The sequence below is a fragment of the Portunus trituberculatus genome, chromosome 43, assembly GCF_017591435.1.
Source record: "Portunus trituberculatus isolate SZX2019 chromosome 43, ASM1759143v1, whole genome shotgun sequence".
Taxonomy (NCBI): Eukaryota; Metazoa; Arthropoda; class Malacostraca; order Decapoda; family Portunidae; genus Portunus; species Portunus trituberculatus.
In genome coordinates this window covers 20,093,137-20,120,255 of record NC_059297.1, presented here as the reverse complement: position 1 = coordinate 20,120,255, position 27,119 = coordinate 20,093,137, and the positions used below count along the sequence as shown (strand labels likewise).

Genomic DNA, 27,119 nt, shown 5'->3' with positions numbered 1-27,119 from the left:
GATAGGTTTTTAATTGATAGTCATGAGGATATGTAATGCAGAGTTTCTGGAGTAGGAGCTCAACATCTAACCATGGCCTTTGGTAAGATAAATTTACTATACAGGCTAAGAAATAAAACATCAACAATCACAAGAAGAGTTGGAGGCTAGGAAGGAGGATTATGTATTTCTGCCATAAACTGTCATCAGAAAACACAACAAAGTACAGAGGAACCTCGGTTGTCGATCTTCCTGATGATATTTATCATGCATCACTAGCTGTCCTGGAATAGGTGAAGTGCCTCTGTGCTGCAATCAGCTGTGATGACATCATTAGCCATTATGGTGGCCCAAACAAACATCTCGTGACTCCTGAGACTTACTATACCAGCGATGTGTTTTGAAAATAATTTTTCTAGTCTTCCACATTTGCAATAAAGTTATTAATTTGTTTTCATCTGTATGGGTTGAACAGTATTATTATTTAATTTTCAATATGCAGTTTTCACATGTGGAAGTGTCCATCACAACTTCAGCTCTGGCTAGCACATAGACCACTGTTTCTTAACCTGGGGTGCCAGCACCCCTAGGATTGTTGAAATTGATTCAGGAGGTGCTGGTAAATGCTAAATACACTTTAAACACTTTATTATAGCCAAGGATATACTACAGAAGGACTCTTCAGTGAATTGTTGGGCTAGCCTATATAATAAGCAATGCTTTTCAGGCAAGAGAAATATGATAAATATAAAAATACAAAAAATATATACTTACATTCTAAGCAATAATGGAGATCATATATTATAAAATAAATATATAAAGATTTGACACTAAAAATAGTTAGGTATAGGGATACAATTTCCTAGGATAAAAAATGGGTAAGCAACATGTATAGAATGGTTGTGATGGGTGATGTTGAAGATAGGTGATGGTGGAGATGGAGTAGTAGAGATATTAATGAAGGTTTGGGAAGGCTACATTGTAAAAGTAGGACATTGGCTAATATAAATCTAGGAGATGATATTTGAGTTTACTTTTGAATATGTTAAGAGAGGGAGCATTTTTGATAGGACGGGGTAGAGAATTCCATACGTGTGGGCCCAAATACACAGTAGAGTGGCGGAAGAGACTTAAGCGATGGGTCGGTATACAGAGTTGTTGTCTGTGCCATGTGGCGTATTCATGAGAGGGAAAAGAGACATTGATTTGATTCTTGTACATACTAATTGCAATAGAAAATTTAGTTACATCTTCCAGCTTTAGAATTTTAGTGCTTTTAAAGAGAGGAGTGGTATGTTCAAGGAAGGAGCTCTTTGTAATAATTCTGATTATCTTCTTATGTTGTAGATTTATACATTTTAGATGTGTAGTATGGGTGGTGCCCTAAATTGGGTTACAGTAGATAAGATGGGGATAAATATGAGCATAGTAGAGAGTTTTTAGTATTTCACAAGGTGCAAAGTGTCTTACTTTAAAGCATGGCAGTGCATCTGGAAAGTTTTTTGGAAACATTACTAGTATGGAATTTAAAAAGTTAAGCTTTCATCAAATATGACACCCAAAAATCTTAGTTTGTAAGCTCTACTTATTAAGTTATCGTTGATTTTTAGAACAGGCAGCACATTAGTGTTTGTATTAAAAAAGAACATGAAGTGAGTTTTATTGATATTAATTGTAAGTCTATTGCTCAAACACCAGCAGTAAAAGTAAAGTTTATTAAGATCTTGGTTTGCTTGGCTGAAGAGAGTGTCATTGCTAGAGCCTGTGAAATAGAGGGTCGTGTCATCAGCAAAAAGTATAGTCTTGGCACAATTGAATATATTGACAATATCATTGATATAGATAAGGAACAATATAGGCCCTAAGACACTTCCTTGTGGAACACCCGTAGAAATATTCAGTTTCAAGGATACATGTCCATCATAGACTGTACACTGGGTTCTGTTTGTTAAATAGTCCTTGAACCATAAATGTATAGTTCCACGTATTCCATAATGATACAATTTGTCAAGAAGGATTCTGTGTTTGGCTGTATCAAAAGCTTTGGAAAAGTCAATAAAAAGAGATAAAACTGATAACTTACTGTCTAGAGATGAGTAAAGGTGGGTGGTAAACACATCAAGGGCATGGTATGTGCTGGAGTTTGATCTAAATCCATATTGAGAGTTGCTTAAGATGTGGTTTCTTTCTAGATATGGCATTAATTTATTTTTCATTAACATTTCAAATATTTTGGAGAAATTGGATAGGATAGAAATAGGGCAATAATTGTTAGGGTTATTCTTAGGACCAGATTTATGTATAGGTGTTACATTAGCATTTTTGAGGGTTGATGGATATTTACCAGTATATATGGATTGATTAAATAGTAGTGCAATGGGGTTAGCAATCTGGTCTGAGTTACTCTTTAATATAGTGGTGGAAATTTCATCAATATTTGATCGTTTATTTTTGAGACTTGATAGCTCTGATGATGTCAACAGCGGTAATCGGTGGGATACACATTGAATGTGCATAGTTTCCTTGTAAGTAGTCAGTGGCATTTCTATTAGCTGGGGGTAAGGTATTGTTTAACTTTGTTGCAATTTCACTAAAGTGTTCGTTGAGAGCTGCTGCAATTTGACGTGAATCGGTATGTAGGATGTTTTTGTGGTTTAAGGTAGATATTGCTGTTCTGGATGACTGCCTTCCTTATGGTTCATTAATGGTCTGCCAAATTTTTCTGGTATTATTTTTGAGGTTGCTAAAGATATTCATATAGTAGTTAGTGTTGCCGGCCCTAACTATATGTGTTACATGATTACGGTACTGTGTGTAGACATCATGATTAACTCTACCGAGCTTGAACATTTTAAATAATTTACTTTTGTGTTTGATAGAGTTTACTATTGCAGGTGTCAGCCATGGACTATTAAGCCTTTTGGCTGACACAAATTTTGTTACTTTGGGGAAATGTGTATTATATATCTTATGTAATATATGATAAAAAATATCAAAGTTTGTATCAATGTCATCAGAGTTAAGAAGGACATTCCAGTCAATTGCAGCTAAGCTAGCAGTAAATAGGTTAAATATGGTAAAATATCAGTATTCCTAGCACAAGATGGCCAGTACTGAAGAGATTTTTTTGACAAATGTGTGTGTGTTCATTGTTGTAACATTGATACATTTTATATATATATATATATATATATATATATATATATATATATATATATATATATATATATATATATATATATATATATATATTTAGTGTTCGTCAGTTGTCATGATTAAGACGGGGGAAAATTTTTCTATACAGAACATGCAGCAGGAGCAGCAGTAGCAGAAGAAGAAGAAGAAGAAGAAGATGTAGTAGTAGTAGTAGTAGTAGTAGTAGTAGTAGTAGTAGAAGAATATCTTTGGTCTGTCCTTTACTCATAATCTTAAATGGAAACTTCAAGTTATTCGGTCTGTACTTTACTCATAATCTTAACTGGAAACTTCACATCTTATTATCTCTTGCTAAAACAACCTCTATAAAGTTAGGTGTTCTTAGGTGTCTCCGCCAGTTTTTCTCGCCCTTCCAACTGCAAACTCTGTACAAGGGTTCAACTGGTAATGCTGTACAATCTGGCCTTGTATGGAGTACCCTTCGCATGTTTGGGTGGGGTTCCACTCACACAGTTTTATTAGATAGGGTGGAATCAAAAACTTTTCGTCTCATCAACTCATCTTATCTGACTGACTGTCTTTAGCCTCTTTCTCACCGCCAAAATGTTGCATTTCTTTCTATCTTTTATAGCTATTTTCATACTAACTACTATACCGATCTCACTAACTGCATGCCTCCCCCCTCTTGCGGCCTTGCTGCACAAGGCTTTCTTCCTATCATCCCTATTCTGTCCAGTTCTCTAATAGAAGAGTTAACCAGTATTCATACCTATCCCTGGTAAACTCTGGAACTCCCAGCCTGCTTCTGTATTTCCATCTACCATTTTTTTTTTTTTTTTTTTTTTTTTTTCCTCAAGAGGGAGGTTTCAAGACATTTGTCTCACACTTTCAGCTAATTCTTTACTATTCTTTTAGGGAGTCTGCATTCAAGTGGGCCTTTTTTTTTCAATGTTTTGTTGCCTTTGTCAAGTTTCCGTTTTGCATAAAAAAAGTAGTAGTAGTAGTAGTAGATAGGCCGGATTCAAATGCTCTTCGTCTCATAAACTCCCCTCCTCTGACAGACTGTCTTCAGTTTCTTTCTCACCAAAAGAATGTTGCATCCCTTATTGCCTTTTTCATGCTAACTGCTCTACTTATCTTGTTAACTACATGCCTTCTCCTACGGCCTCCCTGCACAAGGCTTTCTCCTTCCTCTCACCCCTATTCTGTCCAACTTTCTAATGCAAGAGTTTCTCAGTCATTCATACCTTTCACTGGTAAACTGTGGAACTCCCTGCCTGCTTCTGTATTTCCATCTTCCTACAACTTGACCTATTTTAAGAGGGAGGTTTCAAGACATTTGCCCCAGACTTTTGGCAAACTACTGAACTTTTAGGGAACTGGCAATCATGTGAGCCTTTGTTATATATATATATATATATATATATATATATATATATATATATATATATATATATATATATATATATATATATATATATATATATATATATTTTTTTGTTGTCCTTGGCCTCTCTCTCTCTCTCTCTCTCTCTCTCTCTCTCTCTCTCTCTCTCTCTCTCTCTCTCTCTCTCTCTCTCTCTCTCTCTCTCTCTCTCCACCACCACCACCACCACCACCACCACCACCACCACCACCACTACTACTACTACTACTACTACTACTACTACTACTACTACTACTACTACTACTACCACCTTTACCACCTCCTCCTCCTCCTCCGATTGTGATGCCATCCAGCAGGACTTAGACAACCTTAGTAGATGGAGCGATAAATGGCTATTAAATTTTAATGCTGACAAGTGCAAAGTAATGCACATTGGCCTAAACAATGTGAAAAATAATTACAAATTACATGGATGTAACTTAATTAAAGTCACTGAAGAAAAGGACCTGGGAGTACTCATAACAAATGACCTAAAATGTGCTGCACAGTGTTCGGCCGCTAGTCGTAAAGCTGTTTTAGGATTTATCGCTCGTAATTTTGATTATAAAACACCTGAAGTCATAACGCGTCTTTATACATCATTAGTGAGACCACATTTGGAATATGTGGTTCAGTTCTGGTCTCCATGTTATCAAAAATACATTAATAAATTAGAGAGCGTTCAAAGACAAGCAACGAAACTAATCCTCGGAATTCGTGGCCTGTCATATGAAGAACGTCTCGAAAGACTAGATATGTTCTCCCTCAGAGATCGTTGCATCCGAGGTGACCTCATTCAAACGTTTAAAATACTTAAAAATATAGATAAGATCGACTATGAAAATCTTTTTGAGCTTTCACAATCAGTAACGAGAAATAACGGCTTGAAGCTTAAAGGACAGTGATTTAATAATGATTTGCGAAGAAACTTTTTTAACGTAAGAATAGTTGAACACTGGAACAAGCTGCCAGCGTCCGTCGTCCAAGTTAACATGGTAGCTACGTTCAAAAGTAAATTAGACAAGTTTTATAAAGAAAATGGTTTCTGATAATTTTTTTTTTTTTTTTTAGCAATAGTAGTAGTTACACTAGATATCTCTTTTTCTTAGCGATAGTAGTAGTTACATTAGTACTCTCTTTTTCCCACCTTTCTTGTGTAAATTTCCCCGATTGTCCTTCTCAGCAGTCGGGGTGTATTTTTCGTCTTATTTCTTGCCGGGTGACGCCGGAGGGAGTGGTGGGTGGGGAGAAGCTTCATCTGTTCTATCCTTACCTCCTACTAAGTATGTAACTTCTGTACATGTAGTTTAGTAAATGAGTGACCTCCTCCTCCCCCTCCTCCTCCTTCTTTCCTCTCCCCCTCCTCCTCCTTCTTTCCTCTCCTCCTCCTCCTTCTTTCCTCTCCTCCTCCTCTCCTCTCCTCTCCTCCTCCTCCTCTCCTCTCCTCCTCCTCTCCTCTCCTCCTCCTCTCCTCTCCTCTCCTCCTCCTTTCCTCCTCCTTTCCTCTCCTCTCCTCCTCCTTTCCTCTCCTCTCCTCCTCCTTTCCTCTCCTCTCCTCCTCCTTTCCCTCCTCCTCCTCCTCCTCCTCCTCCTCCTCCTCTCCTCTCCTCCTCCTCCTCTCCTCTCCTCCTCCTCCTCCTTCTTCTTCTTCTTCTTCTTCTCTCCTCCTCCTTCTTCTTCTTCTCTCCTCCTCCTTCTCTCCTCCTCCTCCTCCTCCTCCTCGCTCTACTGGCGATCTTCTGGTTTTTCTTACTGAGTTTTGGTCACCCTCTTTTAGAGATTTCAGTGAAACTTTTGCTGATTTCAAAACTGCCCTCCTACGGTTTCTATCTTTCTCTCTGCAAATTTATCAAGTTTCTTTTTAAACTGTTATTACAGCTGTGGTAGATGGTCACTGGTCTTCTAAATCTATTGATAGTGGTGTTCCTCAGGGTTCTTTTCTGTCATCCACTCTCTTTCTGTTATTCATTAAACCAAATTTCTTGCTGTATCCACTCCTACGCTGATGATACCACTCTACATCTTTTCACATCCTTTCAGAGACGTCCAACCCTTCAGAAAGTCAATAGATCATGCAGGGACGCCACAGAATGCCTGACTTCTGATCTTTGGAAGATTTCTGATAGGGGCAGAGAAAACTTAGTGGTATTCAATGCCTCAAAAACTGAATTCCTCCATTTTTTTTTTTCCCCGTTATTGCTTATAGATACTTGAAGAATATATGTGGGAAGTGCTGTTAAGCTTCCGCTCATTAGTGGCGCAGGCAATTTTATTTATAGTGGTACCCATATTAGTGCCCATATCACCACACAAGTGCATCTTTGGTGTTACCACCTAGAACCTGGATATCATGGTGACATGTAGGTAACTTTAAACCACTTGACAAATGGCATAGATTCAAAGCGGTATGTGGTGGGATTTGAACTTTTGCGTGGACGCCTGCCCGATCCCACGCTCACCACCTTATCCACTACGCTATTGCCTCCCTTGATGCCACCGCCATATATCAACTTGACATAACCTTCCAGACGACTATCTCTCTCTTCAATGACACTCGACTGTCTCCCTCTTCTACACTGAATATCCTCGGTCTGTCTTTTACTCATAATCTTAACTGGAGATTTCACATCTCATCTCTTGCTAAAATAACTTCTATAGTTAGGTTTTCTCAGGCATCTCTGCCAGTTTTTCTCATCCCTCCAAATGCTAACTCAGTATAAGTGCTTTATCCATCCTTGTATGGAGTACTCTTCCCATGTTTGGGGGGGGTGGTTCCACTCACACAGTTATATTATTACATAGGGTGGAATCAAAAGTTTTTTGTCTCATCAACTCCTTTCCTCTGACTGTCTTCAGCCTATTTCTCACTGCCAAAATGTTGCATCTCTTTCTATCTTTTATTGCTATTTTATGCTAACTGCATGCCTCCCCTCCTCCTGCAGCCTTGCTGCACAAGGCTTTCTTCTTCCTTTAATCCTTATTCTGTTCAACTCTTTAATACACAAGTTAGCAAGTACTCTCATTCATTCATACCTTTTTCTGGTAAACTCTGGAACTCCCTGCCTACTTCTGTATTTCCATCTTCCTACAACTTGACTTATTTTAAGAGGGAAGTTTCAAGACATTTGTCCCTGTCTTTTGGTGAATTCTTTACCAATCTTTAACATAACTAGTATTTCAAGTGGACCTTTTTTTATTAATCTTTTGTTGCCCTTGTCTGGTTTCCCTCTTGCATAAAAAAAAAAGTTGATAAATCTTTAAGCATCTTGTGACACTTGGTAATCCTCCCACTCAGACAAACTAAGGTGTGGTTTCTGCAAGTCGTTAAGTTACTGGTAGACAGGTTTTTGTGTGTTTATACTAAAATATGAAGTTTCTTGGACAGGAATCTAGATACTAGGGGTTCAACTACCAGATTATTTGTAACAACTAAAAAATCCTGTCTAAGTTAACTTTTAAGTGATACATTATGTCGCTGGACTAAGGATATCATGAGATGCCATAAAAAATTTCACCTCATTCTACCAAGTCTGCATCATCCAGCAAGGCTTCTCTGACTCTTTCTGTTACTACTATCATGGCCTCTAGGTTTGTCCAATAAATCAGTATTTGCAAAATACTACAGGAAACACTTTTGCAGTCAGGATCCCTTTGTTAATGCAGTACTGGCATAACTTGTATTCACATATTTGTTATATATCTATATGTTTAGCTGTTTAGTGATGTTCAGTGTGGGATTATTTTATGGGTACTGTTTTTTACTATTTTTTGTTTGTGTAAACATAAAATAAATGTTATTGTTCCTTGTGATTTTTTAAAATTTTTGCATCCCACTTTCTATTAAAGGAATGAGTTTTGCAGACCTATGGAAGAACTTGTTAGATTTGAGGAATCACTCTGAAGTTCTCATTAGTTACCCCTGACACAGTTAAACTATTGTGAAGTGAAATTGCAAGATAATCAATTGATCATAATTTCATGAACGTTTATAACTGCGTCACTGAGATAGTAAATGCCCACTCCCCTACCCTTTGCTTGTTCTCTCTTTAAGTGACCTTTACGTTCATTAGTTTTCTGTACAGTGGATATCTACTTTCTGAAACCTTTCTTAAAGACTGCAGTTAAATGTTTGTGAAGTTATGACCAACCTTCAAACCGGTAAGTACTCAACTAATCTTACAATTATAGAAATATTGATGGGAGCTTGATGGTGGGCAAAAGTGCAGCAGAGGAAGGCTTAAGGTCATTCAGGATAATTTTTTAAACCGGTAATTTTAGAACCCACACTGGGGAATGTTCTAGATTTGCTTCTGACTAACAAGGAGGAAGTAGTTACACAGGTGGATGTTGGTAGGCAGCTAGATAGTGGTATAAAATGAAATGGAATGAAACTAGGAAAGTACACCTGACGTGGAATGCAAATTTTGAGGGATAAAGATAAACTATAGGCAGTTGACTGGCAAGGGAGAGAGAAGGCAACCCAGTGGGTTGGAGAGGTGGGTGTGAAGGCAGAAAAGGGATGAGAAAAAACGGACGGATGGATGACCTGACAAGTTTGTAAGACACGACTTTTGTGAAGACATGCTGAGAGAGTGGTTTATCAAGTTATTTATAATAAATAATAAGTTATCTATAATAAATAATTATTTATAATAGGATTACAACTTTGCATAGTAAGACTAATTTAACATTAATCCTAATGCAAGGTACTGCAAGGTTTTCTTGATTTTCAGAATTCTTCATATTTTTGTCAGCTCTCCATTATCCCCTAGGAATTGTTAAATTACCCCCAGGGGATAATTTATCCCCAGTTTGGAAACCAATGACTCAGGGTTATTCCCTTGTGATCTTAATTGGATGACATCCAGCTTTGGAATGAAAATGAAGATAAAGAAAGGATGGAACAGAGAAGAGGCTACCTATGTTTCAGGTAGGAAAAGATAAAGTTTAATAGAGGAGACTAAGAATGCTTCGGAAGTTAATTAAGAAAAGTTGAAGAGAATGTGAAGACAGAAGTCTTCAGTGCTTTTTAATTGTATCTAGCCCTAATGTCTGACCTTTTTGGGTCAAAAACCTATGGTCTTGTGAATCTAGTCATGGTACATACCTTTTCTTGTGTCTTCTCTTTGCCTAAAGCAAAGAGAGAGTCAGGCCTCTGCCTAATGTTGATATTGTAAGGATGTTTTTCAAGACTGAGGACAAGGGTGAGTGGATGTCCACTTTTGGTTGATGGTCGAATAAGGAAGATTCCATCTTCTCCTGTAGGTAATATGTTAATAATATATATATATATATATATATATATATATATATATATATATATATATATATATATATATATATATATATATATATATATATATATATATAAGTAGGTACATAAGCATGTATACAAAACAAACATATAACATTAAATTTCTATTTTTTTTTGCAAGGTTCTTCAGTTTCCCAAGATAAAGATCTTAAAGTTTTGGATTAATCAATTTTTCTATTTACATCATCATTTTTGTTATCAGTAGTGTCAAAATTTTGGCTTTATAGGTTAATTGGTTATTGGATGAATTTATTACCCTTATCAATGATTTATTATCACTAGCAGAGTTATCATTATCAATTATCATGATAATTTTTTTTCATTGTTGCACCTACCTTATGGATAGATTGTGTTATGACAACACATATTGAGACACCATACTTAAAATCAATAGAAATGTTTGAATGGAATGTGACTTAAACCATTTATATAATTACCAGGCATAATCAAATTTTCAGCTTTGTGTCTTGAGATTAGATGAAAGTATGGCTTCTCCAAGAGCTTCTTGTAGAGTGGAGTAAGATCAAGTGTTTTTCCATTATCCAAAATGACATATGGCAGAGAAGGTGCAAACTCATTTGTTGGCATGGGTGGTCTGTTATGGGGAACACGCTGCAGTGAACCTGATGCTAAGCGAGAATCAGTCCCTCCTAGATGATTTCGAGAGACAGATGATTGTTTTTTCTGAGGAAGGGTAGCAGCCCCAAGCTGCCTGTTCCAGTCATCATCAAAGTCTGTAAAGTACAGATGACAATTATTATGTTTTCTACAGCTATTTTGCCATAAAGGCTTTAAGATGTTCTCAAATTTGATATTTTTTGTAACTTCATGAAATGTAATGCCTGAGAATTAAAAGCATTAACATCTACATGTAATCTCTTACTAATCTAGAATGGAGCATTTTTTTTTTTTTTTTTATTATAATTTTGTTGCCTGTAGCTAGTGGCCCTCCTACATTAACCCGTCCTGTGTGGGCAAGAATATAGTGTCATTGGTAAAAAAAGTACTGTGGGTGAAGTGCGTTATGCTTCGGCAAATAAGAATATTCATTTAGTATTCCTGAGCACTCAGATCTTGACAAAGTCATCCCTGAAGGCTGCCCGTGCTTTGTGTAAGTGTATGCCCTCGGGCATGGCTTGCCTCATGACTCACCACCCGTACCTCCTGCGCCATTCTCATACCCCTCAGTCTATTGTTTTGTGGTAATGGCAGTACCATATCAGTGTATTTCATGTTTGTTGAAGTACTATACATGTATCACTGTATTTACCAAGTCTTCTCATTGCCCATTTCGTCTGGATACCAGTGGCAAAATTAGAGACTATTTGAACACCATAGGAGATGAAAGTGATAGTGATTCGTTGTGAAAGTGATGAATATGAACCTAGTGTTCATGAGGTAATGACAATGGTGGAGGAAAAAACTGAAGATGGATGTTATCATTCTCATGTTTCTCTAATATTAAAGTCTGTTATGTGGTCAATTTTATTGAAGTGAACATTTTGTCATCACATTTATCTTAATTTTTTATTACTTTTGAATTCACATATAATTATTATGAACATACCTTGACAATGTGAGGTACTAAAACATTATATACATGCAGTAGACAAAGTAAAAAATAAATGGTGACTGATATGGCAACATCATCAGCTGGTATTTACTGCTCACCACAGTGAGCGTAGAAAAGGTTTGGCTCAGACATGTTTGGGCGGATAGCACAAAACTTTCCTTGTACAACAGGTACTTAGAACCCAATTTTCTTTGGTTTTGGACCACAAGGATTCCATTTCCACAATAAAAACAATTAGCTCAAACCCAGCCCCAGTGGCAGTACATGTAATTAAAAAAAAACCACAATTCAACTTTCCATCAATTATTGTATGAAATGTGTTTATTTACTTCATATGTTCCTTATAATTTCAATTAATATCTATATTGAAATAATTCACAAATGAATTTATAAATGTTATAAATTACTTGCTCAGTAATGATATTTTCAGACTCAATAGATCAATCATAATATGAGACATTAACATCAATTTACTTGAACACTCAACTCATCTTCCTAGAAATTTGTTTCTTAATACTATGCAATCTATAAATTATTTTCCACATACTTCCAGACCCACAATATTCCCTGATAATCCCACTCTTGGTCAACCTTCATGACTGAATCTCATCTGGACTACACACCACCTTCCCTTCTGGTATTATTCACTTTCATATGTCTGACCACCTCCTAATTATAATTCATCAAATAAATAGTAATGCAAAACATAAGATCACCTTTTGAGTTCAGAACACCATTAACAATGAACTATTCAGTAATGAATTACAAAAAAACAAATTGGAAAGAATTACCTACCCTATCAAATATAAATGACAATTTTAACTTAGTCCATGATATTGTTTATGATTATTACAACTAGTGTTTCCCAATCAAAATCAATACGTATCTTTTAAAGGATTAAGAAATGCCTGGCTCACTACTGGAATACTGATCTCTATTAAACAAAAAGGTAAACTATTCAAGATGTATAAGTTAGAAACTATAGCACGTGATACTTTTAAACAGTGTAGAAATCAGCTAAAAGTAATTACTATCAAAATTTTTGTTATAAAAAAGGCAACAATTAATGAGCTCAAAGGCAACAATTACTAACAGTAGTAAACAGTTAATAAAAGCAGGGAGACTGTACCAGACAGCATAGGTTATATGGCACTATGGTGAAGGGTGGAAAAAGAGAGAATGTCAGAAAATGTGTGTTATGGGAAGCTGAGAAGGACCAGACCATTATGTGAGATGAAGAACTTCTATGCACTAGAGGTATGATATTAAATTATCTATGGAGAAATGAGAGGATTCTGTGAGGATGTCTGAGAGGTAGGGCATTTGGGGGAGAGTAGGGAGGTAAGTGAAGGCAGCATAAAGGATACTTGTTAGGTGTGGGCATGAAAGGAGAACTTTTTGCACCAAAAGTGGTGCTTGACAATGAGGGCAGAGATCAGGAGGAGAATGAGACATGAGATAGGAGTGTGTAAGACGGGTATGACCAATCCTTAAACAGGTGAGGGTGATTTCCCAGTGGCGAATTTTGTAATGAGGATTGAACCATGGGAGGACTGAGGGTTTGACAGTGTGGAGTTTATTTCCTGTCAGGTTGAACCAAAACAACTGCCACTGGGTGATAGTCACAGACAGGAAGGTTCAAGGATTGCAGGCAGCTTTGCAGTGGTGCAGTGCAGTCAAGTGAATCAACACGTTCGTCGCCAGAAATACCAACATGACTTGGCATCCAGCAGAAACAGACAGATCTGTGTCAAACAGAGAGCTGGAATAGCCAATCCTGGATCTCTTGAACAAGATGATGGATTGGATTGGAAGAGGGTGAGGAATGAGAGAGTCCTTGAAATTGTAAAGGAAGAAGGGAAATGGGACAGTCAATGCAGGCATAGAGAATAGCAGATATTCTGTTGTCAGTACACTGGATTCTGCAGGTAGCTGAATTTGATTGTGTTGGGTTGGGAAAACAACGGCAAATCCAGATCCTGAGGTGGTTTTTGGAACCACCTGTATAGATGCGAGTGCTTGCACTATAGGTTGGGATTTGGGCAAGGAACTGGGAATGTAGAAGTGCAGGGGGTAGGGATGAGTCAAGGAAGGAAAGGATATATATATATGGGAATGACTTGGTGAGTGGGGAAGGAGGAATGGGAAAGGAGGGATTGCATACAGACAGGGAAGGGAGTGGGTAGGCATGGAGAGGAGGAAAAAGATGCGGAGAAGAGTTGGAGAAACAGTAATCTTTGTTGTAGGGAATGATGGAGGTGTGCATAGCACCTAAAGGATAGGAGGGCTTGACAGCATGATAGAGAGAGAGAGTTCAGACTCCGCATAGAGACTTTCAACAGGAGAGAAATGGAAGGTGCCAAGATGGTAAATTGGGTCAAGGAGGTTAAGAATGGAGTCAGAAGCTGAAGAATAGATATGACACCCATAGTCAAGGGTAGACAGAATGAAGGTACAGTAGGGTCTTCTGGTCAGCACCCCAAGAGACATGGAATAAGGTTTGTAGGAGAAGGAGGTGGCAGGAGGCAATGTTTTTTAAGAGTGAGGATATGTGCTATCCAAGTAAGCTGGGAATTCAAAAGGAGGCTGAGAAACTTTCCAGAGGAATGGTACAGTAAAACCATAATTCGTTCCTAAATCCTGTTCGTCACCCGATTTGTTCATCCCCTGAATCAATTTTTCCCATAAGAATGTATTGAAATACCATTAATCCATTCCAGACCCCCCCAAAAATCATACCTTTGTCCATAAAACCCATTCAAAATAGACCTTTAATGTATGAATGACATGAACGAAATAACTATAGAAAGCCTAAATTGTTTTACTTACCTAAATGCTATCAAAATGATAATAAAATGAATAAAAAAAAAGAAAAGGTTATTTACTTGAGAGACTGGACGTTGATGGCATGATGGAATGGAGGAGAGGAGGATGGGGAGGAAGACAGACAAGATCCGAGAAGACAGTCATGAGAGAGGACTTTGGATGTGCACAGCGTGCCAGAGCTACACAACAGCTGTGTAGCATCATAAGTCAGTGCCGCTATGTGGGGCCCCGTTATAGTGAACATCGGCGTGGGAAACATGGAAAGATTGCCAGTCTTCGTCTCTGCCTTGGAAGACCCTTGCCTGCTGGGGATTGACTTCCTCACGCATGTGGGAGCAAGTTTGGACTTCCAAGAAGGGAAGTTAAAGGTTCGTGGCCAGGAAGTTCCTTTGATCCTCGGAGGTGATGCTCAGTGGGAGAGGAGCGGGCAGTAGGGCGGTGTTCCTTGCCAGGCGAGCGAGGAAACAGCTGCGATGGATGTGCCACAATCTGCAGTACCTGGACATGGCCAGGATGATGATGACAGCAACGCTGAGAGCCACCAGAGCAGCGAGAATAACGCCGAGGAAGCTACAGTAGAGCGCGCCGGTAACATCACCATGCTCAGGAAAAACAGGAGAAAATCATGGTGGCACGGAAATTGTTATGTAATATTTTTCGACGTTCCTGTTTCTATTTTCTTTTGTGCTTATGTTTTGTTTGGTTGTTGTCTGATAGCCGGATTGGCTATCACACAATCGGTTTGCCTGCCGCGAGCCGTTTAACTGTGTTCGTCCCCTGAATTGTTCGTCCTTAGAGACATTCATCAAGCGAGGTTTTACTATATTGGAGAGGGGTGTCATAACGGGTTAATGGGGTGGTGGTGTGTGGGAACAGGCGAAGAAAATTGAAAAGGATTTTGTAGGGGAGAAGTAGAAACCATGAGCAGTAACCCAGGAAGATGTAGCAAAGATAGCAGATTGGAGGAGTGTATGTAGGGTTGATACAGAGGGGCCTGAGGAGTAGATGGCTAGGTTGTCTACATAAAGGGATGAGCAGACACCAGGGGGCAGGGTAGGTATGATGCCATTGACAACAATGAGAAATAAGGTGGTGCTTAAAACACTTTCCTGGGGGATATCTTCATACTAAGTAAAGGAGGAGGAGATAGAAGGCAAAACTTGGACTCAAGACAGAATGATGAGAGAGAGAAAAGATTGTATAAATACAACCATATTACCACTGGAGGGAAGCTGGTCTAAGATATATTTTTGCCATGCAGTATCATATGCCTTTTCCAAATCAAAGAAAACTGCTGGGACTGATTCTTGGCAGGTAAAAGCAGATTTAATATATGTGTTGATGTGGGCCAGAGGGTCAGCAGTAGGTACTTAAGGGAAGCCGAAACCCGAATTGACATGAGGAAAGAAGGCTCTTAGATTCTAAGTGCCACATTAACCTGAAGTTGACTAGCCTTTTCAAAAGTTTGCATATGCAGCTGGTCAAGGCAATGGGACGGTAATCATTTGGGAGTGAGCCTGATTTTCCTAATTTCATGAAGGGGAGTATAAGGGCCTCACACCAGGAACAGGGGAAATCACCCTCTGTCCGAGTATGGTTAAAAAGAGGAAGGAGGTAGGTGTTTAAGTATTTTGACGAGTGGAGGGCAGATGTTAGTCCAGAGAAAAAAGGAGAGCTTAGTGTACTTCACAGAAAAGAGAGGTGATGAGGGTGCATTCCTTGGTGATGTTAATAGAGAAAAATAAAGGAAAAACAGGTGTGGAGCCTAGAGTGGTTGGAGGGAAAGAAGTAGAGTGTAAGGGAGTGTTGAGTGTAGAGCCTAGAGTGGTAAGATAAGGACAGGAATGGTATGGATGGGAAATCAGTGTAGAGTGAGTGCACCCAGGGGGTAGAGGAAGATCAAGAAGAGACTTGACCAAGGGGGGGAAGGTGCTTAGAGAGGGGGAGAATAAAGTGGAGAGAGGGGGAAGAGATGGAGGAGTGGGAGAAGAAGAGGATGGGATGGGAGTAAGGAAAGGTCATGAGGGGATTGGTGAATCTCAGAAGCAAGTGATATGGTGTTGTCAGAGTTGAGATATTGTGTAATCTGGAAGTGTTTCAGAGGCAGGAGACTGGGGAGGAGCAACTTAGCAAACCTTTTTTAAATGAGTGATAGAGATGGGGGAAAAAGGGAGAGAGTAGAAGATGAGAGGGGTAGGGAAGGATGACGGAAAGGAGGTGGAGAGGGGTATCTGTGATGTTTGTAGAAGTGGAGTTTGTAGGGTCGACGTGTTTGGGTGCGTTGAGGAAGAGGGATTAAATAAGATATAAAAGAAGTGACTGGGATGTCTGGGTTAAGGATAGAGAAAAGAGTTAGTAAGAGGGATAGAAGTATTAGGTAAAGAATGGCAGGATGAGGTACATGGAGGAGTAGAAGTCAAGAAAGAGGAGATGGGTACTGGAATGTTAGGAACAGGTCGAGAAAGAGGTCATGAAATGGGAGTTGGTGTGAGGCCTTGTTGTTTGGCTTCAATTCTGGCTGCCCGTAGGATAAGGTCAAGATTATGGCACAGAGCTGCTACTTCAGTTTCAAATTTGAAGCATGTGTTCAGTGTAGTGTCAGGATTTATAGGCAAGGGTCTTGAGTTTAGATCGAGGAGCTGGCATAGGGCTTGGGCCTCAGTTTCAGCTTGAATAAGGAAGGAGCCATCTGGTTGGGTCTGGAAGGGCAGTTTCCCAATTTGGGTTTGAAGGCAGTGTTGAAATTTCACTGTGTTGGTAGCATAAGGAGTGGAGGCAGAAACAACAAAAAATCAGTCCCACTTCTAGGGGGCAAGGACATAATGGAGAGAAAAGGAAGGGTGGAATGAGTAGAGCATTGGTGAGAGGAGGAGGAAGTAGTGGATGTGTTGAAGTGGGAGGAGGTGGGCATATGGTTAGGAGTAGACTGGTGACAGGGAGGGCAGTAAGGATCTAATGTGACTATACGAGATGAAGATGATGTAGTACGGAGAGTAATAGGTGATGAAGATGTGGTTGAAGGATGGCATGAGGATACAGGTCATTGGGAATGCATTGTGGCATAAGTGATGGAGATAGGGGGTAGTGGTATTAAGAAAAGTAGAATCACGTTATTCGTCATAGATATAGATATGATGGTAATTGTCAGAGATCCAGTAGTCTCTGTTGTGTTTGTGGGAAGTGTATGAGTAGAGGAGTCCAAAGAAGAGCCAAGGTCATCAGTTGTGTCAAGTCAGTAGGCCCAGGGGAGGAGGGTCATTTGGAATTTTCTATTATCATCATGAAAAAAGGGTGGGAAGGGAAATGGGAGATATCCTGGTGAATCCCAGAAGAGGGCCACTCATTGATCCAGGAGCAACTATCATCATTTTCCCTCACCAACTCTAACATCTTCTCTACACCTGGAGACCACATTTTCAACATGTTGGTCTTGATTTGTGACTGCTTTCTGCAGTCGCTAGGCGCCGATTGCGAGTTGGAAACTCCACATAAGTAAAAAAAAAAAATAAATAAATAAATAAATATATAAATAAATAAATAATAATAAATAAATAAAAAAATTGCAAATTGGCACGTATGAATCCGCCTTTAGGTGGCTCAACCAATGTCTGAGAGAGAGAGAGAGAGAGAGAGAGAGAGAGAGAGAGAGAGAGAGAGAGAGAGAGAGAGAGACGGTTAAAATTTAGCATGGTCAAAGGGGATACATTAAAAAAATTTCCACAATAAAATTACTCAGTATTTCGTAACATGTAATGGAATGTAGTTTACTTACATTCTCCCATCCTCCAGTTGGGTGACGCTACAAACGCAAGCTCAAAAAAATAAATAAATAAAAATAAATAAATAAAAAAAAAATAACAAAATAAAAGCTAGGCAACTATCCCGCAGCAACACGTGTAAGCAATGACTAATCCTTACGGCGATGATGAACCAGTCACTCTCCACCCTGAGGCTAAGCGAACCTTGAAGATGATTATTCCGTCTCCCTTGTTACCTGACGCTGGAATTTCCACTGCGGACACACACACACACACACACACACACACACACACACACACACACACACACACACACACATCTTTTTTGGGCATCCAAAAATTCAGTATTACCAATTATAAAGAACACATAACTAAAAAAGATAAATTATTAATAGTGTAATTTACCTCTGTACTGCATGGGGAAACAAAGACGAAGGTATTCGAGAAAGTGACGTTTAAGGCGATAAAGAGGTATAAAAAAAAATCCAAAATACGCATAGTGAACGAAAGAAGAGTTGTGCAAGATTCACGAAATGCCCAAAATGAAGCAAATGCGATAACTTACATACATACTCGTTCATATATTCAATTATTGAGTACATGAACTAATGCAGACTAAGTGAGTGGCAACTGAGAGAGAGAGAGAGAGAGAGAGAGAGAGAGAGAGAGAGAGAGACTCGTGCAGGATCCAAAGAGTAGCAACTACAATAGCCCACCTGAGAACGTGTGGGTGTGAGGCAGCGGAGGCACCCTGGCACAAGAGAAGCTGCTGCTCAACACCAACATAGGCTGCACTGGTACATGAATCATGGACACGTGCACCTCTAGCTCAACCTCATCCCCGTCGTGCGTCTCCTTTCCAGAGTTCTTCAACAGCGGGACAGGTAAGGATGGTTCGCTATTAGGTTCACTGCAGGAGCGAGAAGGCTTATTCCCAAAGGACTGATGGTGGCGCCTACGCACTGACAACTTGTGTAGATACCGCTGATGACGAATGACGATCCAGTGTACTGCGCGCCGCCTCATGCCGCGCACCAATATCACTGGTGCAGCAAACAACAGTGCCGAGAGGGATCCAGGCTGCGGCAGACAGTTTACCATGGCTGGGACTTTCCGAACACTACTTTATTGCATTGAAGGAGTGAAGAACACGAGATGCGACAGCTACTTAACACTGCAATACACCCAGTAATGCAACACTTCTTTCCCCACCTGGTGTGTGTGTGTGGGGGGGGGGGTGAGTATCGACACGCTGCTCATATCTCTCTCCTTGAGAGAGAGAGAGAGAGAGAGAGAGAGAGAGAGAGAGAGAGAGAGAGAGAGAGAATATGAAGTTGTGTGGAACATGTTACTCACACACATTTCTCCTCCACCTTACCCCCGATTTCTCCTCACATGTCTTTCCTGCTGCCAATGCTCCGCCCATCTGCCACACCCCTCCTCTACCCCGCCCTAGGGACAGGCCGGAGTCACCTTGGTTTATCAGCTTCTCTCGAATCATTTCCGGTCTAACACAAAAAGAGGGAGGAATGACCGACCTCCGCCTCTCTCTCTCCACACACACACACACACACACACACACACACACACACACACTGCGTAGTGTAGTGGTTAGTTAGCACACTCGACTCACAATCGAGAGGGCCGGGTTCGAGTCTCGGGAGCGGCGAGGCAAATGGGCAAGCCTCAATGTGTGGCTCCTGTTCACCTAGCAGTAAATAGGTACGGGATGTAACTCGAGGGGTTGTGGCCTCGCTTTCCCGGTGTGTTGTGGTCTCAGTCCTATCCGAAGATCGGTCTATGAGCTCTGAGCTCGCACCGTAATGGGGAAGACTGGCTGGGTAACCAGCAGACAACCGAGGTGAATTTTACACACACACACACACACACACACACACACACCCCTACCTTTACATTTCACTCTTATTTGTAGTAGTATTACATTCATTCAACAATATGAAGAAAAAATCGCCAAGTTCACAGGATGTCCCGAGCCATTCACTTATGAGAATCAGTACATAAGAACCGTAAATTTACACACACACACACACACACTCGGTACGAGTGCTTGTATATTTGGAATGTTTGCTACATTCGCTTAAAAAAGGAAACTTCATTCAAATTTTATCTAAATATGTATATTACTTAAACTTCTCCAATGTGCCAACTCAGCGACCCCCCCACACACGCACACACACCACCAATGTTGGTAATCTTCATGGTCAAAATGCGTCAGTATTGTTCCTTGCCTCCCGCGAAGAGATGTGTTGCTAAGCGTAAGTTGCATCACAAAACATCGGACCTATACGCGCACATATACACCGTATTTTCTTTTTTCTTCTCAGTCTATGTCACTTGCAACACAACAAAACTGACAATATCCTCGGCTGGTAATTTAAGAACACACAATTCTTCCTGAACACAAGTAAGTTTGATAAAGTCATACATCGGAGAACCCACGTGCTCCTCAGATCGCGCGCTGCAACACTAATACCGCCGACATCCCGCAGACCAAATGGTTCACTGCCGACCTCCAGGTAGCCCTCTTCCGCCAACCCTCCCTCATCCCCCCATCCCATTCCATTCCTTACTTTCCTTCAACCAAGACTCACCACCGTCTCTAAACCCTTCCCATCATCTCCACATCACACCTGTTTTATTTACAACTCCACACCCCTTACTCATCAACGTCGCTGCATATATATTACTCCCACTCATCTACTCGTCCACGCTCCTTGTTCCTCACATTATCACCTTCATTGTTCAACGTGCCCCCACTGTGGTCGTCAACTACATACACATGGATCTATACTAATAATAACGACGACGACTATTCATTGTTCATCACGCTTATACAGTACAACTTACCGTAATGTGGTGGACAATCGCAATCAGTTATACCAAATATGGTTTTGCTACAGGAAAGATATCGGTAAAGAGAAACACTATACTAGAACAAAAGAACGAAAAAAAGTCCCTAAGAGTAGTTGATGACCGCAGCGGTATTTCCTGTGGCGCGTAGCGAATCCTGACATCCGTTGTCTGAACCCAAGGCTGCTCTACATAAAACAAAGCCTAGACATAGAACTGCTATGGAATATCGTAATATTCTAAGTATTGGTATTTACCAGTCAGACAAAACAGTCTTTGCTCTGCATCACTAATAATCGTCATCAGCTCTATGCTCTGGGCTTGAGTTTTAGGGATGTTGCCGACCAAGAGTGCAATTCAGGATCCTTTTCAGAAGTTACTTTCTCTTAACCCTAGAACACAAACCCTATATTTTTGCCACGTAAATACAAACCCCGGAAAAATTTCTCCCGGTTTAAAAAAAAAAGTAAATAAAGCAAACTTGCCTTCATTTTTTTTTTAATTGTGAAACTTAGACTGAAAACAACCTTTCTTCCTCGATCTGAGTCACAATTAATCTATTTTGTAATCTAAATTAATGTTCTCATTTGATAAAAAAAATACCAAAAATAACGATTTTGCTTTGTTAGCCTAAATAATCAGGAAAAAAAAAAAAGACTGGCGCAAAGCACTTTTCCTTTGGTGTGAAGGTGTAGTGGTCATCTGAGGTTAACTTCTCTGCATCCTACCTGTCTACCTACACTGACAGCTGTATGGGAGACACGTAAAATTTTTTTTTTTTTTCGTTAGTAATTTTTTCTTCACATATTTATCAAGGCTAATGCGGTGCAAATTATGCCAAAACATCACACATACATTACTTTACTGTTTGGTATATCTTGCCTTTATATGCAGTCACCACAGACCGAGCATAGGTGACAAGGGCACTTGGGATTGGCACACCTGTTGCACCGGTCTTTTTTTCTAGCCTGATATGGTAATCAGAAAAGAGCACCAAAGGGGGAATTGTTGTCGGCAAGTGATGTCCTTAGAGACCCTACAACAGTGTCCAATGACGAAAGTTCAGAGTGAAGGTTGAATGGCAAGGAAGGGGATGACAGCCATCACTCGGCCCATGATGTGATGGGAGCCTTCCCAAACAATAGCATGTATGTTAGCTAATTGATTGGTTTGGCGCCTCCCCTAACGCCATTTTCACTGTTAATTATGTATGTATTTACACATGCGGCATTTACAATCCCATCAAAGACTATCATCCACTGACAGGGCTTGAGACCAGTTCAAAATATTAGCCTGTTGCTCATCAGAAAAGAAATAATAAGTAAATAAAAAAAAAATAAGTAAACAAAATAATAGTATTACTCTGCCATGATTTCTAATGATTTTTTTTTTATACCATTTTACAAAAATAACTAAATCCTCCCTGAAAAGCAAAAAACACATGCGTAATGTTTCATAAAATACTATACAAAAAGAAACTTCAGGAGATTTCCATCCAATTTATAAATCACTCACTAAAGACGGGTTCACGCGTGTGAATTAGCGACTAAAACTGCAAGTCGGTAGAGTTTCCGACTGAATATCGGTGCCTAGTGACTGGAAAACCAGTCTTGTCAGTCGATTTGCTACATTTTTACGTTGTGACGTCACGGAGAAAGGTTTGAAAATGTGTTGTCGATGTAGAGAAGATTTTGGGATTGGTGAGGGAAAAAGAGCACCTCTGGGACACTAAAAGTGAATTCTACAGCAGAAAATGCTTACGCAAATAGACGTTCGATAAGATAGCTGCCTCTCTCCGATGACTGCTTCCCTCTATGCAGGGTGTTGATGGAGGTGAGGATTGAATACTTGTGATGATCTAATTTGATCGTCACTAGGGAAAGACATTTTGTTGGATAGCTGTTTGTTTACATTCACTTTCCACCAACCAGCAGATATTTCCCAGTTGTTGTGTGTGAACGTGTTCCTACTAGAAGGGCTCAGTCGATACTTCTAACACCTTGCAATTTCAGTTGTATATTGACACATGTGAACCTGCCTTAATGCAACCCCGGAAGAATTCTACCCTAAATGCCTATTATAAAAAAAAAAAAAAAAAAAATCTGTGGAGCAACTGAGACCATAAAGTCACACTTCAACACGTCTCATGAAAGCAATGCGGCTATAGGGAAGAGCAGTACTGTACAGCGTTGCGTTGGCAAATATATGAATCACGAAAGCATCTCTAGTGGATGGGAGAAATTCACCAGGGGTTTGTGTTTTAGGGTACAGTTAAAAGAACAATTTCCAAATACCACAAAAAACTATATCAAACTTTGCAATGAGGACACATAATTAATTGCTATTTTATCATAATCATCATGAAAACATCCGAGAACTACACAAGCCTGTACGAGAGCAGTGCTGCTGGGGAACCACTCACAGTTGCTCAGTCTATCAGTGTGTGTGTGTGTGTGTGTGTGTGTGTGTGTGTGTGTGTGTGTGTGTGTGTGTGTGTGTAATTCACCTCGGTTGTCTACTGGTCACCCAGCCAGTCTTCCCCATTACGGAGCGAGCTCAGAGCTCATAGACCGATCTTCGGGTAGGACTGAGACCACATCACACAACACACACACCGGGAAAGCGAGATAATGACACACACACACACACACACACTCTCTCTCTCTCTCTCTCTCTCTCTCTCTCTCTCTCTCTCCACTACAGAAATAATGATGATGGTAAGTGATTTTTCATAATAGGTATGTACGTACAATAAAAAAAAAAAAAAAAATAGACACAAATTATATGGGAAAAAAATATAATCTGTCTTCTCAAGACCATTTTCTGAAGATGACAAACGAGAGAAAATGTTAATCTTTACGGTAAATTAATCTTTTGGTACCATAAAAATAAATAAATGAAATTATTATTTCCAGCATGGCACATCAGTACCTATCCTGATATAAGAGAGTCATACACCTTTGTAAAAATGATGGAAGTCAAATATGCCATTGTATCATAATATGACCCACATTCTGAGAGGTCTCATGCAGATCTGGGGAAGAAAACACACCATTTTAGCAGAAAGCAGCCAAGATGCAATATGCGCGTCATCGGATTTGTCACGAGCTCCCCGATGACGCAAAGTATGTGTCATCATGTTAAAGGGGTTAATGACCAACTGCATCTGTAAGATTGTATCCTTTCCTGGGTGAATTTCCATTCCCACTCCCCTCTCTTTGCCTTTTGTCTTCACATAACATGGGAAGTTGCTGCTGTATTTACCTAGTTGTATTCAACTACACTCGACCCTCGTTATCTGGACCTCATTTATCTGGATTTCGGTCAATTTGGACAGTGTCCAGTTAATAACTTAATAATTTGAGTATAGACTACCAACAAATGAATTCAAACAATGCGCACCGTGAACACTTCCATAAACGGCCAATAGATGGTGGTGCCGCTGTGGCGGGCGGTTATAAACAAGTCTGGCTGATGGCTGTATTGTCCGGTATCAGTGAGCAAGTTTGTGCATTTTTCAGTACCTCAGAACTCTTAAATTATGTCTCCCAAGGGTGTTAGGTGTAAGTGTAAGTCCTAGTTGTGACTTAAAAGATAGAATTAATAATCAAATTAGAGAAAGAAGCTAGTGTTATGAGTGTTTGTGAGGAGTATGGTATGGTCAAGCAAACTGTGTCAGACATTAGTAAATCAAAAGATAAACTGGTAGAATATTCTGCCAAATACTGTGAGGATGCATCATGAAGTAAATGTGGTAAAGGTGCACCAAGTAAAAATGTAATGAAAAGATGCTGCATTAGATAGTGCCGTTATGAAGTGGTATGTTAAGCAGCTAGAAAGCTGGTATATAAACTGATATAGAGAATTTCAGGGGAAATAACAGGTGGATGTGGCAATCCCGTAATCGAAATGGACTTTTAATGCTACTGTGCAGGATGAAGCTGGCGATGCGACACCCCCAGCATCGCATGACATGGCTGCATGTTGTGGTAAAATTAATTGTCTATGATTTTTTTTTTTTTTTTTTGCGTGCATATTATATATTGCGGCCTATAAGTCAAGTTTTTTGGGTGTTTTTTTTTATGGTCAAAACTAGGGGTCGACTTATGGGGTGGATATAAAATAGCAATCTTCGAATATATTTGCACCAGTAACGTCAGCATACCGGAAAACTATTACTGAACTTGGCCTTTGGGCTGTGTTTACATGTTATTCTAAAGACACGGTAAACACATGAAACTGCTACTCATGAGGACTGCACATACTAACACGCTGTTGTACGTAGGAAGAATATCGTACCAACACATTAATGTAGTTTATTACTATATAATATTTTATTGATACAAAAGCTAAAAACATGATCGTATCGTAACGAAATGATCGTGGTTGACTGATCAGTGCTGCCATATAGTGACGGGCATTCCATTTGAACAACTGCTTGCGTGCAAAATTTTAAATATCACAATGTTTTTAAATACTTTAGCCTATTTAAGTCATGTGTTTAGCTTTTGTATGAATAAAATATTCTATAGAAATAAACTATGGTATTTGTGTAGGTACGTTGTTGTTCCTGCTTACTACAGCATGTCTCCCCCCACGAGCTGATGGGGCCTAAGATTATGAATTATATGTGTACTCTGTTTGGAATATCATGTGCAGAACAGTTAGCTTGGTACAGCATAGAGTTAATAGAGTGATGATGGTTCTATGTAAATGAACATCTAAAAACTGAAGAAAATTGGTAACAGGTGGATAATAAGATGGTAAAAAATTAATGGCACAGAAAAAAAAAGAAGAAATTAAAAACCAACCTTTGTCCCACACTAAAATACAATCAGCTATTATTGATGTGAAGTCTTCATGGATAGACTCTTTTCTTTGTTAGAAAATTTCAGTTTCCCTGTTTTATACATGACACATTATTCAAGTATGACACACATTATGGACTTACCTGGTACAGCTGAGCCAGGAAATTCAGGACCCTGCAATAGCACAAAAAGAATATAAGAAGGTTTTATTACAGCCATAACTCACCAGACAAACATACCATGTATGCTCAAATACGCACATCCTTAAAAGAAATTGACAAAGATTAAAAATTATGGTGAATGAACTGACAGAAATGACATGTAGACATTGTGGACTGAGGTTGTTTGAAACTAAATACACTTAACCCTCGATTATCACGCCCAATTGGGGCCGAAATAGCCGCGCTATAGCCGAAAACGCGATAGCCAAATTGATCTTGGCGGGAAGGCGGTTTTGGCCAATGAGCGCTCAGATATCCCATGACGTCATGGCTGGGCGCGCGATACCAGGCATCTGAGGTCGCGATAATAAAATTTTAGCAGCTTTTCATGGGTGCGTGATAGCAATAAAACGCGATAGCGGAAGTCGCGATAGCCGAGGGTTGACTGTATGAACTGGCAAATGTTAAGATAAAGGAAAAGGATGAAAGAGGAGTAAGAGTAAGCCTAAATAAAATTAAACAAAGATGAGTTACATGGGCAACTGGACGTTCCTTTGTCAAAGCTTCATCTCTTAGATGAATATTGAAAAAAAAAACAGGCATTATAATAGATTAAATAGTACTGTAAGTGAACTCAGGGTGATTTTTGATACTTATGGTTAAGATTAAAAAAATGAATGTCAAGTATAGATTACTGATAAAATATTAAGAACATACCATATATGCCAGATTATAAGATGATTCTGTGTATAAGACCCCCAATTTTTTAAGGAAAAGTTTAGGTTTTGAGCTATTATTGCTGTATAAGACATCCCCCCTTAATGGTGGAGGGTGCATCATTGATGAGGCTACAAAATAAAGGGCAGTAGGTTCTCTTGATTAAGTATGTTGGTATCATGGTAAAATTCACTACTTCTGTTCTGCACAGTTCCATGTGTTTCTGAGCTCCACAATGGCAGGAATATGCATTACTTTCTTTTCTTGATGACTATGGTAATATATATATATATATATATATATATATATATATATATATATATATATATATATATATATATATATATATATATATATATATATATATATATATATATATATATATATATATATATATATATATATGTTACACCCGTTTGTGAAATTGCCCATTTCATGAAATGGGCAAACCCAATTCATGAAATGAACCTAACCTAACCTAACCATTTCATGAAATAACTCCATTGCACATTTCATGAATTGGGTTAAGG

At 39.3% G+C, this 27,119-nt stretch overlaps 1 protein-coding gene across 3 annotated transcripts in view; it reads right to left on the bottom strand.

Annotated features, from left to right (window-relative positions):
- Positions 1-27,119, bottom strand: part of LOC123518322 — a 104,363-nt gene that overhangs the window by 698 nt on the left and 76,546 nt on the right. For all 3 annotated transcript variants that reach the window (XM_045279078.1, XM_045279079.1, XM_045279080.1), the window contains 3 exons: positions 25,855-25,885; positions 10,313-10,609; positions 9,669-9,820 (listed from right to left, as the gene is read on the bottom strand). In XM_045279078.1, coding sequence (XP_045135013.1) covers positions 9,669-9,820; positions 10,313-10,609; positions 25,855-25,885 — 480 coding nt within the window. The remainder of the gene's footprint in view (positions 1-9,668; positions 9,821-10,312; positions 10,610-25,854; positions 25,886-27,119) is intronic.